Raw genomic sequence first — 17,544 nt, 5'->3', positions numbered from 1 at the left:
AAAAAATAGAACATTTCGCTTACTAACATAAAATGTACATTCTTTACAACAACCATACTTACGGACAAATCTTGTCCAAGGATCATATAAGCACAACATTACAACGTAGGCGTCAGCCCGAGACGTCGTGCAGCCATACTGAACTGGCAAGAAAACAATAAACCATGTCGCAAAGCGACCACAAGAGTTCGCTGTTTGACAGCACAAAAAGCCTTGCTGTAAAACTTACCAAAAGGCAGAATACTGTCTGAGCGGGACATGTGCGTTAATTGCGTCAAATATTTTAACGTGATTAATTGAAAAATTAATTAACGCACGTTAACGCGATAATTTTGACAGCCCTAATTTATCTTGATTATTTCTTTTTTTTTTTTTTTTTTTTTTATGTATTCAATTATTTTTATTTCAACATTTATTTATTCCAATATATACATATATTAATAAATTTCAATATTTATTTCATTTTTTTCTATCATTTAAAATGTATTTATTTTATTTCATTCACTTGTCACTCGTCAGGGGCCGGCCATAAGGCGTGCTTTGTGTTTGTTGACATCTTTCTGTCAGTATTGTGCATTTCAGTGTCGTTTTAGCATTATTTTTTTCATTTGTCTGTTGTAAAAGTTCTTCTTTCATTTCATTCATCTTTCATTTCAGAATCCTTGCTATATGCATTTCAAAGTATGAAATTTAAAAGTCGAAAATTAAATTGCAATCGCAATAATTGACAGATTTTTTTTTTGTTGGGGGGGGGGGGGGGTATCGTGCAGTCCCAGTATACATCTTAGTCCTCTATTAATGGCTAATGCTTGGGAAGGATTTTTACAAAGACAATGCATACCGTGTCTGTGAAGGTTAATTTGAGCAATTGTACAAAGGCACAAAACCTGCTATTTCAACTGAGGACAACAAATACAGAGGAATTACAGTTGCCAACATACATGGATGAATCCTGTGTATTTCTTGTCTATCTCCACCAGTTGCTGATCAGCTTTGTTCCTCATGCTGGGCTCCGGGTCGGTTCCCATGGCAATTAGGTAAGGCACGCACTGAGGCAAAAAAAAATTGTGATTTTCAATTCAATATCTAAATATTTGCATGGCAGCGGGTTCACACTGTAATGTACCGCCTACCTGCACCGGATGAATGAGGCCCTGGTTCAGAGTGAGCGCAATGACATTGAGCGCAAAGTGCCGCACACTGGACTGCGTGTGGAAGAAGGCCTCCAGCACCTGCTTCAGGTAAAGCTGCATAATAGAGCTGCTCATCCCTGAGGAAATGTCCCCCATTTCTTTCAGATCCTCCTGTTTGGAAAGCTTTTTCCCTGCAAAGGTATTATTTTCCTCTCATCAAACAATTGAGCATTGATGTAGCAAACATTCATTTAGTCATGAACCGTACATTCCCGGTCTGCTTCTTGCATTCTCGTGTCTTCTTCTTGCAGGTACGTCTGGAGGTTTTTGAGGATCTGGATTTTGAGGTTGATGGACGAGGCACTGTCAGCCAAGATGCCATTGTACAAGGATTTCACTTCTGGCATGAACATTTGGCTGGGATGCATGATGACGAGAAAGCCTGAATGATAGATGATGTTGACAAGTTTTGAAAAATAAAACACATTCAAAGGCCTTGTATTGTCTCATACTAAGTATGTACAACTTTACAGCAAATTTACAACAATATAAGACCTTAATTACATGGATTTCCATACTTTTTAAGGACCTGCTGTGTGGCGTGTCAAGCTAAATCTTACAAGATTTTCCACTTACCTAACCCGATAATAGCTTTCGTCTTGACTTTCTCGTCCTCATGCTTGGTGAAATATAGTAGAAGCTCCAGAACCTTTTCCTTGATAATGATCTGTACACCACCAAAAGATCAAGGTTTACAATGTTGTTTATGTCAAAACTGAAAAACATTAGTGATTCAAATTCAGACTGATACAATATGGACAAGTATATTGACAGGGTCTCTGCGAGTTTCAACAGGACAAATTAAAAACTTTTAAGGACTGTTTTAAGACCATATTGAATACAGTTTAAGACCCTTTTCACATCAGTACCGGCAAAAAAAGGCACATAGGGACAAACAAACATTCACACCTCTGGACTATTTAGTTGCTTCAATAAACCCAAGTTGCAGGTTTGGGGGATATTTGAAGAAGCAAGAGAAACCCCTTTAAAGTACAGTGGGAGAAAAATCACTACCTACACAATAATTGGATTTTAGCAGCACACGGTGTCACGCGATACTTTGAATAATTCTTTACGCTTGGGTTATGTTACAGACAAGTTAAGGACAGGGAACTATTGTCTTCTTGTGAAAAAATGCTTATGTCTTTTTTGAGAGGCAACTAAAGTGCCAATTAAGTCGCAGCTTGGTCAACGGCGGGTCCGCACTTCCCGTCTCGATGCCGAGCGAACTGGAGTATATAAAAATTAAACAATGAAACGGAAAAGCGTGCTACCCCAAGTCACACTTTCACTTTCGTGACTTTTCGGACAATCAAATTGTCGCCACTTCCAGAAGAGCGAGACTCACGAAACGGCCGACCCGAGAGGCTCCGCCTGTCTCGGCCACTGCTATAAGCGCACGCTGCTCCGCTTGCATTCACCAGCGCAGGGTGCGATTAAAGCAGACTGAGGAAGCGGACTATATGAGAAAAAGAACTGTGGTCTGTTTAAAAAGGATCAAACAGTGCTAGTGTGAAAGCACCCTCTTGGGCGAGTCGCAGCACCCTTGTCCAGAGAGCGCGTCACACCTCACCACAACTAATCCGTCCATTTAAAAACCACGATACAAATAGAATACCACCTTGGTTGAGCCTTTGAATTCTTCTAGGTCAAAATCAAAGTGTCGACCAAGGGCACCCACGGTGAACAGTGCTCGCAGCAAGATAGGCTTGTTTGCTATCAACGTCGTGCTGTTTGGATCCTCCTGATGCTGGGCCTTTAGCTTATTAAGTGCACCTGCAGGTAAAAAGGTCAAAGTAGCCACGGTGAGCTCAGAAGTCCATTAAATTGGAAACAAGACAATGAGAGAGATTCATCTCACAATAGAATTTATTGAAGCATGCCCAGACAAACTTGTAGTTGTGAGTCACTTTGTTGACAACAGCGCCGAGACAGCTGACACAGTGCTGGACCACCTAAAGTAAAGTGGAACGTGTCATTAAATCACATTTCTAGTACACAATTTATAGAGTAGGGTGGCCAATTAAATTTTTCAAAGGGGCTATGTGAGGAAATGGTATGGTGGTCTAAGACACACCAATGCGTTAGCCTAAATTGTGTTCCAAATTTAATGTTGTGTTAGTGTAAATTATATGTATAGAATATTAAAAATAAATAAATTCAACAACATAGTTATCATTGTTATAGCTCCGCTACCATTAATCACGCATGAAAACGGGTCAGGGGTTAAAAAGTTGAGAAGGGTGTGGAGGAAATATGGTCCTGTAGGGCTGTCCCAAACGACTTATTTTTTTCCCAATCAGTCAACAGACTATTTTTACGATTAGTCAACTAATAAAAACTAGGGCTGTCAAAATTAACGCGTTAACGCGCGGTAATTAATTTTTAAAATTAATCACGTTAAAATATTTGACGCAATTAACGCACATGTCCCGCTCCGACAGTATTCTGCCTTTTGGTAAGTTTTACAGCAAGGCTTTCTTTTTGTGCTGTCTAACAGCGAACTCTTGTGTTCGCATTGCGACATGGTTTATTTTTTCTTGCCAGTTCAATATGGCTGCACGACGTCTCTGTTGTGCTTATATGATCCTTGGACAAGATTTGTCCGTAAGCATGGTTGTTGTAAAGAATGTACTTATTATGTTATTAAGCGAAATGTTATATTTTTTGTATGAGACGCTTTTTGTTTATGTTTAGTTAACCTGTATAGCGTGCTAAGCTAACGTTCTTGCTAATGCAATGCTTATGTACTTTTTTGTTGTTGTAGTTTTACGACGGTCTAAAGAGGACAATGGTTTGAGGCCATTTTATTAATAAATCAGATGAAAAAGGAAGAACTCTAATTATTAAGGCGTCGTTCACTAGCTGTCTAGCTTTGGAAAAAGTAGACGCTTCGGAGTGAGGACAGCATAGACAGATTTAAATGACAGTAGAGTGAAATGCCCACTACAGTCCATCTTGTGTCTTATCTTTTCGTTCCAACAATTTATTTTACAGAATATATATATAATTCACAGAAAAATATGGCATATTTTATCTATAGTTTGAATTGCGATTAATTGCGATTAATTACGATTAATTAATTTTTAAGCTGTAATTAACTCAATTAAAAATTTTAATCGTTTGACAGCCCTAATAAAAACATGATAATAATATTTTTTTAACTAGTTTAGCAATTAATTTTTTGTTGACGCTTGTTAAGTCACAAAAACATTTTGGAACACATAAATTCATTATTAAAGTACAAATAAACAAGTATATAACAATTATTAATCACACATAAACAATGGGGTCAAATGTTGATTTACTAGAGCAAAAGAATGGAATGTAAACAGATACCGAACACTGACTACGCCTTTCCAACATGATTCAAAACAATTCTTAAAAAAAAAAAAAAAAAAAAAAAATCTATTATTATAGTATACTACTACATGTAATAGTATTGTTATAATTATAATAGTCATTGCCAATCATATTTTCCAGAAAAGGGTGTCAATTTAAATCTATTCTTAGTGCAGAATCTGAATTATGTAGCATTATAATATTTACATATTATAGTATTAATTCTGGAGTATGTGGGATTAACTCCAGAAATCGTTATTTATATAAATTTGATGTGTTTTTATTTTTGAAATGTTCACCGGAAGTACATTCGCTAAACCGCAAACAGCTTCACACTCTGCAAAAAAGCACTTTTCGTCATTGCTTGTGGTGTAACTCTGATTTTTTTTTTTCTTTTCATTTTTTCGTTTGCAAATGCTCTTAACCAGCGATTTTTAATGTTTGAAGTGTCACCTTTTAACCGCAAGTTCGCGTTTAAGAAAAGACTGACAATGTTTTATAGGAGGCTAAAGTAGGTTGTCTTTTTTTTCCCCATTAATGTAGCAATGCTAACGTTTACAGTGTTTAATATACATGTTTCTTAATTTTGTATGTCTGAACTGTAATTCTATGACGTGTTTATTACCAATAAACATCTGTGAAATGAACAGGAGTGTCATATGTTATCTACACGCACGCACGCACGCACGCAAACGGTGAGAAAACGCAGCCGTGAAAATTATCGCCCTCATTTTTATGTACCTTGCGACAAATGGACTCATTGGAAATCGCGACAGGCTTAGCAACTTCAATAAAAAGTAGTTGGTTAGATGGAATTACGCCCCCCCCCCCAATCAAAATGTTCTCCTCGGATCTACACAATTCACAAATGTCACCCTTTTTAAATTTAAAACTGCGAATTTCGCCGAAAGGTGAGTGATTTTCATGCCTGCATTAACTGACGAATCAACTACAGGTAAGCCCCTGGTTACGAAAAAGTTCCGTTCCTACGCCGGCAATGTGACCAGAACTTCCGCATAATTTGGAATCAACCCTTTAAAACTTTAAAATAACTATCCAAAAAAGTCCAAAAGTATTGCATTTTGTTTAATAGTGGAGGATACACTACCCTCTGGTGGCAACGTTGGGTCTGACTGGACTGCCGTTCAATAATGCTTCCATACAGACGTCTCACATGGATAAAGGATAGCTGCACTCTGGTTTGGCCCACATAAGGCTTTAAGTTGCTTCAGCTAATTTATGTTTGTGTATGCATTTGTAAATAAGTTTAGAGCTACAGTATGTCGAGTTGCGTGTGAGCGATTTGCTAAAAATTGTAAATACGTTAGCATTTGTAGCATTTACAGTAGCGGACTTTTGTGAGGCAAATTAGGTGAATTTAATCTACTAAATTTACATACTGATCAGACTAGATTGACGTTTTGTGTCGAGTGTTTTACTGTTAAAATGCGAGTCGTTTTGAACAGATGTACATATGTGTGTTACGGCTTTGCAAATTGTCAAAAGTGAAGGACGTAAAAAGTTTCAAAAAGCACAATTGCTTTGTTTGCTGTCTGTAAAGCTGATCAACTTCACTTTTAGTGAGGACTGAACAAGTTATGTTAATAAAGTTAAGTAAAATATAAGATACTGTGCGGTAAAAAAGACCGGAGGCATAAGTGGTGGATGAGACTCCGGCGTTGTAAAGTCAAAATCGCGTAATTCGAGTACGTCGTAACCAGGGACTACCTCTAATCGATTATCGTATGATTTGACTATTTTGATCATTGATTAAATGGTGGAGACTTTGTTTACCTCAGAATTGCCCCAATCTTTTTTTTTATACTCAGCTGTAAATAAAAGTTTGATTTCTGTAGTCCTTGATGAAATAGAACTAAAAATCACAAGAAGAATTTTGTTTTTTTATATATCTGCTTTTGCTTTAGAAAATATTCATAAAAGTTACATAGTAATTATAGCACAAATTGACTCAGCACATACTTTTTGGTTTGCACATGTATGGCTAAATTGTCGATCACAAAATAACATACCAGCAAATAAAGTGATTTACTTTACATATGAGGCGGGGTACAATTTTCTAATGTGAACTGTGTGCCTTGCTACATTTTAATGTCTATTTAACATACCGTCATGCCATACTTGATGATGAGCTTCATGAGGTCCTCTTCAATAGTGGCAAGGAACGTCTCACTGGGGTGCTCCATCAGAGGCACCACCAGCTCCAACATCTTCGCTACATTGCAAATGACCATAAAGTCGTTGGCAGTCTGCAAAGAACAGAAACGTCTTTAGTATCAACGACATTTAAAGTGAGCTAATACGCAGAGAAAGCATTGAGATTACTAAACCACTTACGTTACACTTGGTGGTTAGGTAAGGCTGCATAGTCATGGCGTGTTTTACCATGAGCTGTGCCCTAATCTTGCTGAACAGGTACAATGTAGTGATGCAGGCCACTAAACGGGTGGAGTTCACGCCTTTGCTCTCTGTCAAAGAAAAAGACCATTTTTAAATTTATTCAGTACCAGAGGTCTGAAGGTCAAATTCAATAGTCACTCGCTTATTTGACAGAGTACCGTATTTTCCGCACTATAAGGCGCACCTAAAAGCCTCAAATTTTCTCAAAAGCTGACAGTGCGCCTTATATATGAATCAATATTGAGCCGCAAGTTTTTTTTGTTGTCGTTTGTTTTTTTGACAGATTTATACAAATTCGCAAACAAAAACAGGATTACAAAGTTGCACCATTATAATAAAAAAAACACAAATAACACTCTCCATCATAATATACAAAATCTTACTTGCTTGCCTTGTTTGCATTCATACACGTGCACACAAACACAGCCGCCGACTCAATTTTCCCCCGAAGAAGAAGTAGTGCGCGGTGCATGCTGGGGATATATAAAACCGTGTTTCATTTCCATTTGTGTAATAGGCGCTTTTGGCCTTTATACATGCTCTGGTCAAATACAGTGCATGCACTGCAAAACAGTGGAAAAATTATAACCCATCTAACACAAAAATGGTGACCGTGGAAAAGGAAAAAGTTCACCTCCACTATGCGTTATAAATGTTGCACTACATGTTTTACCTTGGTGTTGTGTTGACATTCCCTTTAGCACAGCACCGTCTAATGGATGCATAAAATAACCCCAGCCTCTACTGTAGCTTATTCGATGCGCCTTATATATGGAAAAAGTTTTAAATATGTCATTCATTTAAGGTGCAGCTTATAATCTGGTGCGCCTTATAGTGCGGAAAATACGGTACTTGTTTCGTCACACCGGCCAGGTGCAGTTACAATGCTCCGATTAATGTACACCGAACTTTCTGAACAGAGTTCCCCATGTGACACGTCGGGAGTTAGGGGAGACACTTTGATTGGTGGCGAATGGAATTGGCTGTGTGTACTCAATAATACTACCACTAAAAATATTTTTGTATTAGCCACTCTTTTTCAATTGTGCTGGCTTGCAAGCCTCTGTGAAATTAACAACACATGGGGGCTACCTCCATTTACTTAGGGCCAGTTTATACGGTGCCAAAGCAACATTTTAGACAGCAAACTGCACCACACTTGCATCACTTGAGACAAGTGAGCTCCAAGTCCTGCTTGCTTGGCATGCACTAACCATATCTGAAAGAGTAAGGTTTTAAATCAGACTTATATGTAAAGTGTGTTTGACCTTTTACTAAAGTAAGCGGCTGGCAACTGTACAAAAATGTGGGAAGAAAATGCTTAAGTTGTGAAAAACAATACATGTATCGTCAGTTATTTAGATGTTAAAGCAACACTTTTCAGTTTTAGTCGATTTTAGCGACGCAGGTGGACAAAAGCAGTAGTGTTTTGCCTTAGGGAAGGCTGCGTTTCCCATGAGGATCAGCGCTGCATTTCCAATGAGGGACAACGCACACCCGCACAGTGTCGTAAAATCATGAGGGTCGTCTGTGGATAGATTAAACAACACACCTTAAACGTAACTGTGGACAGGTATAAAAAGTCGGCAAAATACCCTGGAAAAAATTATCTGTCCTAGTGTAGACGTAGCCTTACTGTGGCTAAAAAACCCGACCCACCCGAACTCGTTAGCGGGGGAGGGAGGAGGTTTGAGGTCACGCCAGCGAGTGATCCTGGTAGTCGCCCTTTTTTTTTTCCCTCCTCAGACAACACTTTTTTGTTTCTGTTGCTCTGCTATCTTTGCAGAATTCACGCATAAGCATTAGCATCGACTTCTGTCTTTAAAATGAATGAGGAGATGGGGAAGTTGTGTATGCCGTACAGCAGTCAGCAAATTTGTAGCTTTTTTTTGTGAGGCAGGGTCCCTGCCACCCTCCTCAAAGTTAATTTGTGGCGGTGAAAATTAGGGTTGTTCCGATCATGTTTTTTTGCTCCCGATCCGATCCCGATCGTTTTAGTTTGAGTATCTGCCGATCCCGATATTTCCCGATCCGATTGCTTTTTTTTTTTGCTCCCGATTCAATTCCAATCATTCCCGATAATTTTTCCCGATCATATACACTTTAGCAATGCATTAAGAAAAAAATGAATAAAACTCGGACAAATATATACATTCAACATACAGTACGTAAGTACTGTATTTGTTTATTATGACAATAAATCCTCAAGATGGCATTTACATTATTAACATTCTTTCTGTGAGAGGGATCCACGGATAGAAGGACTTGAAATTCTTAAAGGATAAATGTGACTTTGTATATTGTGACTAAATATTGCCATCTAGTGTATTTGTTGAGCTTTCAGTAAATGATACTGTAGCCATTTAACTTCTGCGTAAATGCATGATGGGAAGTGCAACCATGACCCGTGCATAGTGCTACCAATTGATATATCTTCTCTGCGTTGGGAAATAACATAGGTCATAGGGTGTTAAGAAAAAAGATCAACTACTAGCTTTCTTCCCCACATTGCTTCCCACGATTATTCTAATTGATGGGAGAGGGATTGTAAGGCTTTAGCCATTTAAAAAAAGGCTCCAAAGGCTGCCAAAATTCACTCTACTCATTTTACGCTGCCTTTTAGCTCTATATACTGTATGGGTAAAACGGCGCCATTATAAATTGAACGTGACAATGCGTGAGTGGGTCGTGCAGCGGATTTGTTAATTGCGTTAAATATTGTAAGGTGATAAATGTAAAAAATATTAATTCTCGCCGTTAACGCGATAAATTTGATAACCCTACCTTAAGCTTAAAGACTGGAAGAGTGTAACACATTATGTCTGCAACGTTAAATACAATTAGAAATAGATTTAATTTAAAAATATATATATATTTAAAAAAAGGCATGTCCAATATTTTTTTGCCGATTCCGATACTTTGAAAATGACGTGATCGGACCCGATCGACATCTCTAATGAAAATGATACAAACCCCCTTCAAGATATAAAAGAGGTGTCATTCAACTAGTTGTCAGTCAACATATCATCACAAATGTAATGAAAATATTTTGTACAGGCTGAAAAGTTACCTAGTGTTGCTTTAATGATGCTAACAGTGTGGTCCCATAATTTTATTGATCAGAGGACAATTCTTGCTTTAAAGATCACCCTTCAATGCACCAATGATGTACTTAACAGTTTACTAACCTGCCAGAGACTCTTCATATTTCAAGATATGCTCCACCAGATTGTCCACCAGTTGGACGCAGGCCTTTTTGGCAGGTTTATATGATGCGTCCTCCTCAGATTTGAGAAGCTAATGCCAAAAGGGACCACATGGCGGCGTGGTTAATTTTAACAGTCGTTCTGTAACACGCCAGCTTGCTGCTACTTGCTGCTACTTACATTGGAAAGAAGTTGTTCAAACCAGTCATAGCCAGTGTCTCGACATGCCGCGACCACGTCTGTAATGTTGAGGATCTTTCTGGTCATGGTTTCCTTGTCGTGGGCCGGCGTTGGCGTGAACCATAACTTCTGAAATGTTTCATTCACCAATTTCTATTAAAAAAAAAAAAGATGACTGTTATGAACAAAGATTAACTTTTAAATACACAATAACACAGAATCCTTAAGTGAATATACCTTGATTCCCTCCTCATCATTGACCCTGCGAATCATTCTGACACACATCTCTGTGATTTTACTGAAGGTGGGCTGCTCCAAACAGATGTCTCGCAGGATCTTGATCACCCGCTTCCTTACACTGATACCAGTGTCCTGCAGGAAGAGTACAGAGGGTTGTTTTAATGATCAACTTTTGTTCTCATAACTCGTAAAACGGTTGCTACACCTGTTTGTTTCAAAACAAACAAAGGCAAAAAAAAAAAAAAAAAAAAAACAGCAATCCTGAGTGATATTAAAAAAAAAAAAAAAGTATATGCATCCTGACAAAAAAAAATTCAACATTTTTTAATTGACTAGTTATTAAAGGTGTGTAAAATTTCAGATTCTTTATTCATTTTTTTTATTCAATATTCACGATTTGGCCATGGAAGACTTGAAAACGTTTCACAAACATCCAAATTCCATTTATTTAAATGTAACTTGTATCTCAGGGAAACCCATTAATGTTTACATATTCGTGTTTATACAACTTAAAAAGCAAAAACACTTTTTGAGGCATTTGTATTGCATTTATACCTGTGTGCACTTTTTGGTTGGATAAAAATAATATATTTCTGCAAAATGTTACAATTTATTCTGTTGGTACAAAATGAGGACTTCAGTATTTCATTTATGGGTTTGAAATGTTAACTTGATACAAGAGATGTCCCGATCATGCCGATCGATCGGGTCCGATCACGTCATTTTCAAAGTATCAGAATCGGCAGAAAAATATCGGACATGCCTTTTTTTAATATATATATATATATATATTTTAATTAAATCGTTTTCTAATTGTATTTAACGTTACAGATTTAATATGTTACACTCATCCAGAGTCTTTAGTTTAGGCTTAAGGTAGGGTTATCAAATTTATCCGTTAATGGCGGTAATTAATTTTTTAAAAAATTTATCACGTTACAATATTAACGCAATTAACGCATGCACTGCTCGACCCACACACGCATTGTCGCGTTCAATCTGTAATGGCGCCATTTTACCTATATATAGAGCTAAAAGGCAGCGTAAAATGAGTAGAGTGAATTTCGGCAGCCTTTGGAGCCTTTTTTTAATTGGCTAAAGCCTTAGAATTCCTCTCTCTACGATTAGAAATATCGTGGGAAGCAATGTGGGGAAGAAAGGTAGTAATTGATCTTTTTCTTAACACCCAATGTTATTTCCCAATGCAGAGAATTGGTCAATTGGTACCACGACGCACAGTCATGGTTGCACTTCCCATCATGCATTTGGTCAGAACAGTTAAATGGCTACAGTATCATTTACTGAAAGCTCAACAAATACACTAGATGGCAATATTTAGTCACAATATACAAAGTCACATTTATCCTTTAAGAATTACAAGTCTTTCTATCCGTGGATCCCTCTCACAGAAAGAATGTTAATAATGTAAATGCTATCTTGACGATTTATTGTCATAATAAACAAATACAGTACTTATGTACTGTATGTTGAATGTATATATTCATCCGAGTTTTATTCATTTTTTTCTTAATGCATTGCCAAAATGTATATGATCGGGAAAAATTATCGGGAATGATTGGAATTGAATCGGGAGCAAAAAAAAAAGCAATCGGATGGGGAAATATCGGAATCGGCAGATACTTAAACTAAAATGATTGGGATCGGATCGGGAGCAAAAAAACATGATCGGAACAACGCTACTTGATACTGAAATAGCAGTTTATTCAAGCCTGAGAGGATTTTGTACTATTATTGCAACTAATGTATGAAACATTAAAAGCAGCTAAAAGCACCATCATATGTGATTTTTGGATCTTCTCACAGTGAGGTAGGAGCACTAACCACCTGAGGGGGTTGGGGTTGTGCATCAATAATCAATTTATCATCGAAACGTAGCCTCTGAGTCGAATTCGCGAACCCTGTCGCGATATGCAGTAATTCCATTTATGGCATGGTAAATAAAAATTAACGCAATAATTTTCCCACTGCGATTTATGGCTTGCGTGCATGTGTGGCGGCAGATGTGCGCCAGACGTACTGTTAAAAGTTCAGCTTCCTTGTTACCAAGAGAAAGACAGAGCTGTTGAATAAGGATATCTACTTTGTGTTCATCTACACAGGCTCAGGTTTCACACTTAGTAAGTAAACATACTGGGAAATTATTTGATAATTAAATATATTGTAAAGAAAGTAATTTTGGAACATTTTTGGTTTGTGGTGTGCCGCGAGACTTTTTCCAATGTAAAAACGTGCCGTAACACAAAAAAGGTTGGAAAAACACTTCAGTAGAGAACTCAAGACGGAGTTTAATAGTGTGGGGTGGTGTAGCAGATTTGAAACACTAGGTGGCAATGTATGACTGCAGTTGAAGCTGAACTCTTGGTGAACCCTGGTATGGGAAAGATTTCCATGACAACCGGCATAACAATATCAATGTAACACTTCCAGATTCTGGGTAGAGATGAAGAACGAGTGTGGTTGATACAATTAACAATTATTATCAGCTAAAATAATGATTCCATCACATTTTTGTTGTGCTTAAGAAATGTTTGCATTTTTTTATCTGCATTTGAAGTTTAAAAAATCTTAAATTAACTCAACATTTAGGGTGACCCTTCCGCACAAATCCCTGATAAAGTTTGTGAGAATACTTACCAGTATTCTCTCTATAAGCATGTCGTAGTACTGCTCGGTGAGCTGCGGTCTGCTAAGGACAAACTTGCCAAGCAACTCCACAGCTGCTTCTCTGACACTTGTTGAGTTGTCCATCAAGCGGCCGTGGACTCCACGCTGCATGTCCGACTGCACAGGCGGAGGAAAAGTGGTGTCAGTGTACAACATAACAGGCGCAGGACACTAAAATCTGGAGTTAAGTCTTCAACAAGCACATCAAGAAGTACCCTCGCAAGGATGCTGGGATCCACTGCCACAACCTCGGACAGACACTTCATGGCTTTAGTCCTCACTGCTATGGCACTTTCACCGAGGACTCGTAATATCTGGATAGAAAATAAAATAATCAAGAAGAAATTCCAATGAAACCAATCCTCATCAGCCTGCCAGGCCGCCAGGAGATAAAAGGTTTTTGAAGTCTATCATACCAGCCGAAAAACAGCAAACGTACAATAACCAGTTTTTTTCTGATGGCCGCTTGCTTGATACTTAAGGCTGGATTTGGTTGTAGTGCCCTCAATACAAAAATAGATCGATCGGGTCCGATCACGTCATTTTCAAAGTATCGGAATCGGCAAAAAAAAAAGCCTTTTTTAAATATATATATATATTTTTCTAATTAAATCATTTTCTAATTGTATTTAACGTTACAGACATAATATGTTACACTCATCCAGAGTCTTCAGTTTAAGCTTAAGGTAGGGTTATCAAATTTATCCCGTTAACGGTGGTAATTAATTAAAAAAAATTTTTTTTTATCACATTAAAATATTTATCGCAATTAACGCATGCGCTGCATGACCCACTCACCCATTATCGCGTTCAATCTGGAATGGCCTCATTTTACCTATTTATAGAGCTAAAAGGCAGCGTAAAATGAGGAGTGAATTTTGGCAGCCTTTGGAACCGTTTTTTAATTGGCTAAAGCCTTACAATCCCTCTCCCTACGATTAGAAATATCGTGGGAAGCAATGTGGGAAACAAAGGTAGTAATTGATCTTTTTCTTAACACCAATGTTATTTCCCAACGCAGAGAATTGGTCAATTGGTACCACTACGCACAGTCATGGTTGCACTTCCCATCATGCATTTGGGCAGAGCAGTTAAATGGCTACAGTATCATTTACTGAAAGCTCAACAAATACACTAGATGGCAATATTGAATCACACTTGTCCTTTAAGAATTACAAGTCTTTCTATCCGTGGATCCCTCTCACAGAAAGAATGTTAATAATGTAAATGGCATCTTGAGGATTTATTGTCATAATAAACAAATACAGTACTTATGTACTGTATGTTGAATGTATATATTCGTCCGAGTTTTATTCATTTTTTTCTTAATGCATTGCCAAAATGTATATGATCGGGAAAACTTATCGGGAATGATTGGAATTGAATCGGTAGCAAAAAAAAAAAGCAATCGGATCGGGAACTATCGGGATCGGCAGATACTCAAACTAAAACGATCGGGAGCAAAAAAACATGATCGGAACAACCCTACTATAAATCTAATACATCACCCAGGTTCTCCAAACAATTCCGAATGATAGTTAACTTTGCCCAGTATGAACCATTTTCACTATTTTTGAACACAATATACAATATTAACATACTAAAAACACACAGAGTTCTCAATGATTACCTGTGTTAAATAAATATCAAAGCTCTGTGCAAACGGCCTCATGGAGGCCAAATAGCGCACAATTAGACAGGAGTCCTCGTAGTCCACAGTGTCAGAGTTCATCCTGAAAAAAAAGTTGAGGTTAGACTGGCATCCAGCCAAAAGCCAAAAAGACGGGGGGAAAAACCTGACTGAGACTGGTTCTTACTTCAATGTGGCAAAATGAGCCGGCGTGGTCTTGATGATGTTGCGCAAGAACTTCTTGCGTTTCTCGGCTCGCTGCATGATCTCACCCGTGGTCTCCATTTCCTTGGCGTGCTGCGGCCCCTCCGAAGAGTCGTCGTCCTTCGGGTTCTGATTTCGCATGGACTTCTCCGCTTCGGTCGTAGCATCCCGAAACCACTGGGCAATGTAGAACTTTCTGGCAAACTAACACAACGAGTCGGTCTTCATTTTTCAGACTAAGTCAAGCAAAGTATCAGTGATGCATGAATAAAGTATTTCCATCAAAAGTGGCATGGGGCACAGTAGTGTATTCAAGATATAAAAAAACCACCACAAATGACATTTTCCTACTGAAATTAGGGCTGCAGCTATTGATTATTTTAGTAGTCGATTAAACTATCAATTACTTAGTTTGAATAATTGAGTAATAGGATAAGGAACATTTAATGAGTTGCAGAATAAATTTTGGGAGATGTAAAACAAAGGCTTGCTAAGATTGCACTTTCAAAAGAGCATTAAATGCGAATACAAAATAAAATTCCCCGAGTGATTCTTCAAACCATACAGAATTGCACCTTCACTTGAAAATAAATTAAAATACCTGAGCTTAGCTTCAAACGACATACAAAATAAATAAGGATCTAAGTACAACAAAAGAGCAATTGGCTAACTTGCAGAGCAAAACTCCACTAGCCTAAATGTTATAAAATGCTAATGTTGTTTTACAATGCTCTTAACAATTGTTCACATATTCTCACAAAAAACGGTTAAATATACCTACAAACAAAATTACGAATGCATTTAAAAAACATTAGCTCAAGCAAAAACTTGCCTTATGTTGGTCTTAACAGGGAGCAGTATATTCATATTCACTGTTGCCACTAGAGGGCAGTGTATCCAACCAAATCAATAAAACTAAATGCAAACACGTTCAAAACCATTACACTTCCATTCTAATTAAACGACTACTCGAAGCAGCAAAATTTGAATCGAAGCTTTGATTAATTGTTGTTGTGAACATAGAAAATTAAAAAACCTGAGCTGAGGCTCAAACGGTATTAAAAAAAAAAAAGAGGGGAATCTAAGTACAACAAAAGAACAATTGGCTAACTTACAAAGCAAAAGTCATCTAGCTTAAATGCCTTAAAATATTTTTTTAATACAATGCATTTAAATGGTTCAAACACATATTCCCACAAAAAAAAAGTCTAAATATACAAATAGACTAAATTACAAATGCATTAAAAAAACATTAGCTCCAACAAAAACTTAGCTTATGTTGGTCTTAACTGGGAGCAGCTGGATTCAGCCATGTGAAATGAGTTGTCATACTCACTGTCGCCACTAGAGAGCAGTGTTTCCAACCAAATCCATAAAACTAAATGCAAACACTTTCAAAACCATTACACCGCCATTCTAATTAAATGAATACTCGAAGCAGCAAAATTTGAATCGAAGCTTTGATTGATTAATTGTTTAATTGTTGCAGCACTAACTGAAATTAATGCAAATTCCACTCATTTGGTGTTTTTTTCCCAACACCCACACCAGTTGGCTATATGATGACTTTACAGAGATCACTCTCATAGTCTCTTCAAAAGATGGAAATACTGTTCCCCATACAAAGAATTAAACAACATTTGAATACTTTTTAATGCAAGGTTGCCTGGCTACTAAAATAAGATCTTCGAGGGAGTGTTTGCTAGTAAGTAAGCCTGTCACAATATCCAATAATTCCATTTATCGCGCGATAAATAAAAATGTAGGCGGCAATTTTTCTGCTGCGATTTATCGCCTCGCATGCACGTGCGTGCGCGGCAGACGTGCTGTTAAAAGTTAGGATTCCTTGTTACCAACTGCGCAAAATGCATCTTCGTTCCAGGTCCGGCAAAAACTAGCGCCAGAGCCAATCGTTCCCATTATATCCTATTGGTCAACGTATACCGGCCGCGTCAGTGCTCCGGAGTGACTGTGGACCATCTATGGCGCGCCGGTGTTGTTGACGTGTGGGCGCTCCCGTCAGGAGTGACATTTCACGCGGGGTGGCTATTTTTCGGCACAACACCGGATATTTACAACGAAGTCCGACAAAACATTGTTACCGACTTGGCTGCTACGAACAACCTCGCTTTGACAACAAACAGCTGAATGAAATTAAGAGCGCCGTGCTTCAAACTCGTCCTGTTTATGAAAATCGATTGTCATATGCTGGTGTTGTGTAGTAATGAGCAGACGTGACTTCAGCGGCGCTTGCTAACTTTTTTAATGCGCGTACACACTAGATATCATGAAATGGCAAACTAGATGTGCTACGTTCCATGCAATTGGCTACGTGAGCCCAGAGTGATTATGGGACACGCAGTCCATATACTACATCGATGAATTCTAAACTGTCATGACTGAATGGAAGTTAAGAAGGCCAAATCAATCCATACCAGTGACTATA

The 17,544-nt window shown here is 37.9% G+C and overlaps 1 protein-coding gene across 4 annotated transcripts in view; it reads right to left on the bottom strand.

The window, feature by feature from the left end:
* The window catches only part of nipbla (NIPBL cohesin loading factor a), a 105,544-nt gene that overhangs the window by 13,623 nt on the left and 74,377 nt on the right, over window positions 1-17,544 (bottom strand). For all 4 annotated transcript variants that reach the window (XM_057831468.1, XM_057831467.1, XM_057831469.1 and 1 more), the window contains exons 28-42: window positions 15,082-15,302; window positions 14,895-14,997; window positions 13,480-13,578; window positions 13,235-13,381; window positions 10,577-10,711; window positions 10,340-10,492; window positions 10,142-10,250; window positions 6,891-7,021; window positions 6,662-6,802; window positions 3,055-3,148; window positions 2,815-2,969; window positions 1,770-1,860; window positions 1,402-1,575; window positions 1,134-1,324; window positions 942-1,049 (exon numbers count right to left, since the gene is read on the bottom strand). In XM_057831468.1, the coding sequence (XP_057687451.1) occupies window positions 942-1,049; window positions 1,134-1,324; window positions 1,402-1,575; window positions 1,770-1,860; window positions 2,815-2,969; window positions 3,055-3,148; window positions 6,662-6,802; window positions 6,891-7,021; window positions 10,142-10,250; window positions 10,340-10,492; window positions 10,577-10,711; window positions 13,235-13,381; window positions 13,480-13,578; window positions 14,895-14,997; window positions 15,082-15,302 (2,052 nt within the window). The remainder of the gene's footprint in view (window positions 1-941; window positions 1,050-1,133; window positions 1,325-1,401; window positions 1,576-1,769; window positions 1,861-2,814; window positions 2,970-3,054; window positions 3,149-6,661; window positions 6,803-6,890; window positions 7,022-10,141; window positions 10,251-10,339; window positions 10,493-10,576; window positions 10,712-13,234; window positions 13,382-13,479; window positions 13,579-14,894; window positions 14,998-15,081; window positions 15,303-17,544) is intronic.

The sequence above is a fragment of the Corythoichthys intestinalis genome, chromosome 3, assembly GCF_030265065.1.
Source record: "Corythoichthys intestinalis isolate RoL2023-P3 chromosome 3, ASM3026506v1, whole genome shotgun sequence".
Classification (NCBI taxonomy): domain Eukaryota; kingdom Metazoa; phylum Chordata; class Actinopteri; order Syngnathiformes; family Syngnathidae; genus Corythoichthys; species Corythoichthys intestinalis.
This window is presented reverse-complemented; position numbering and strand designations above follow the sequence as displayed.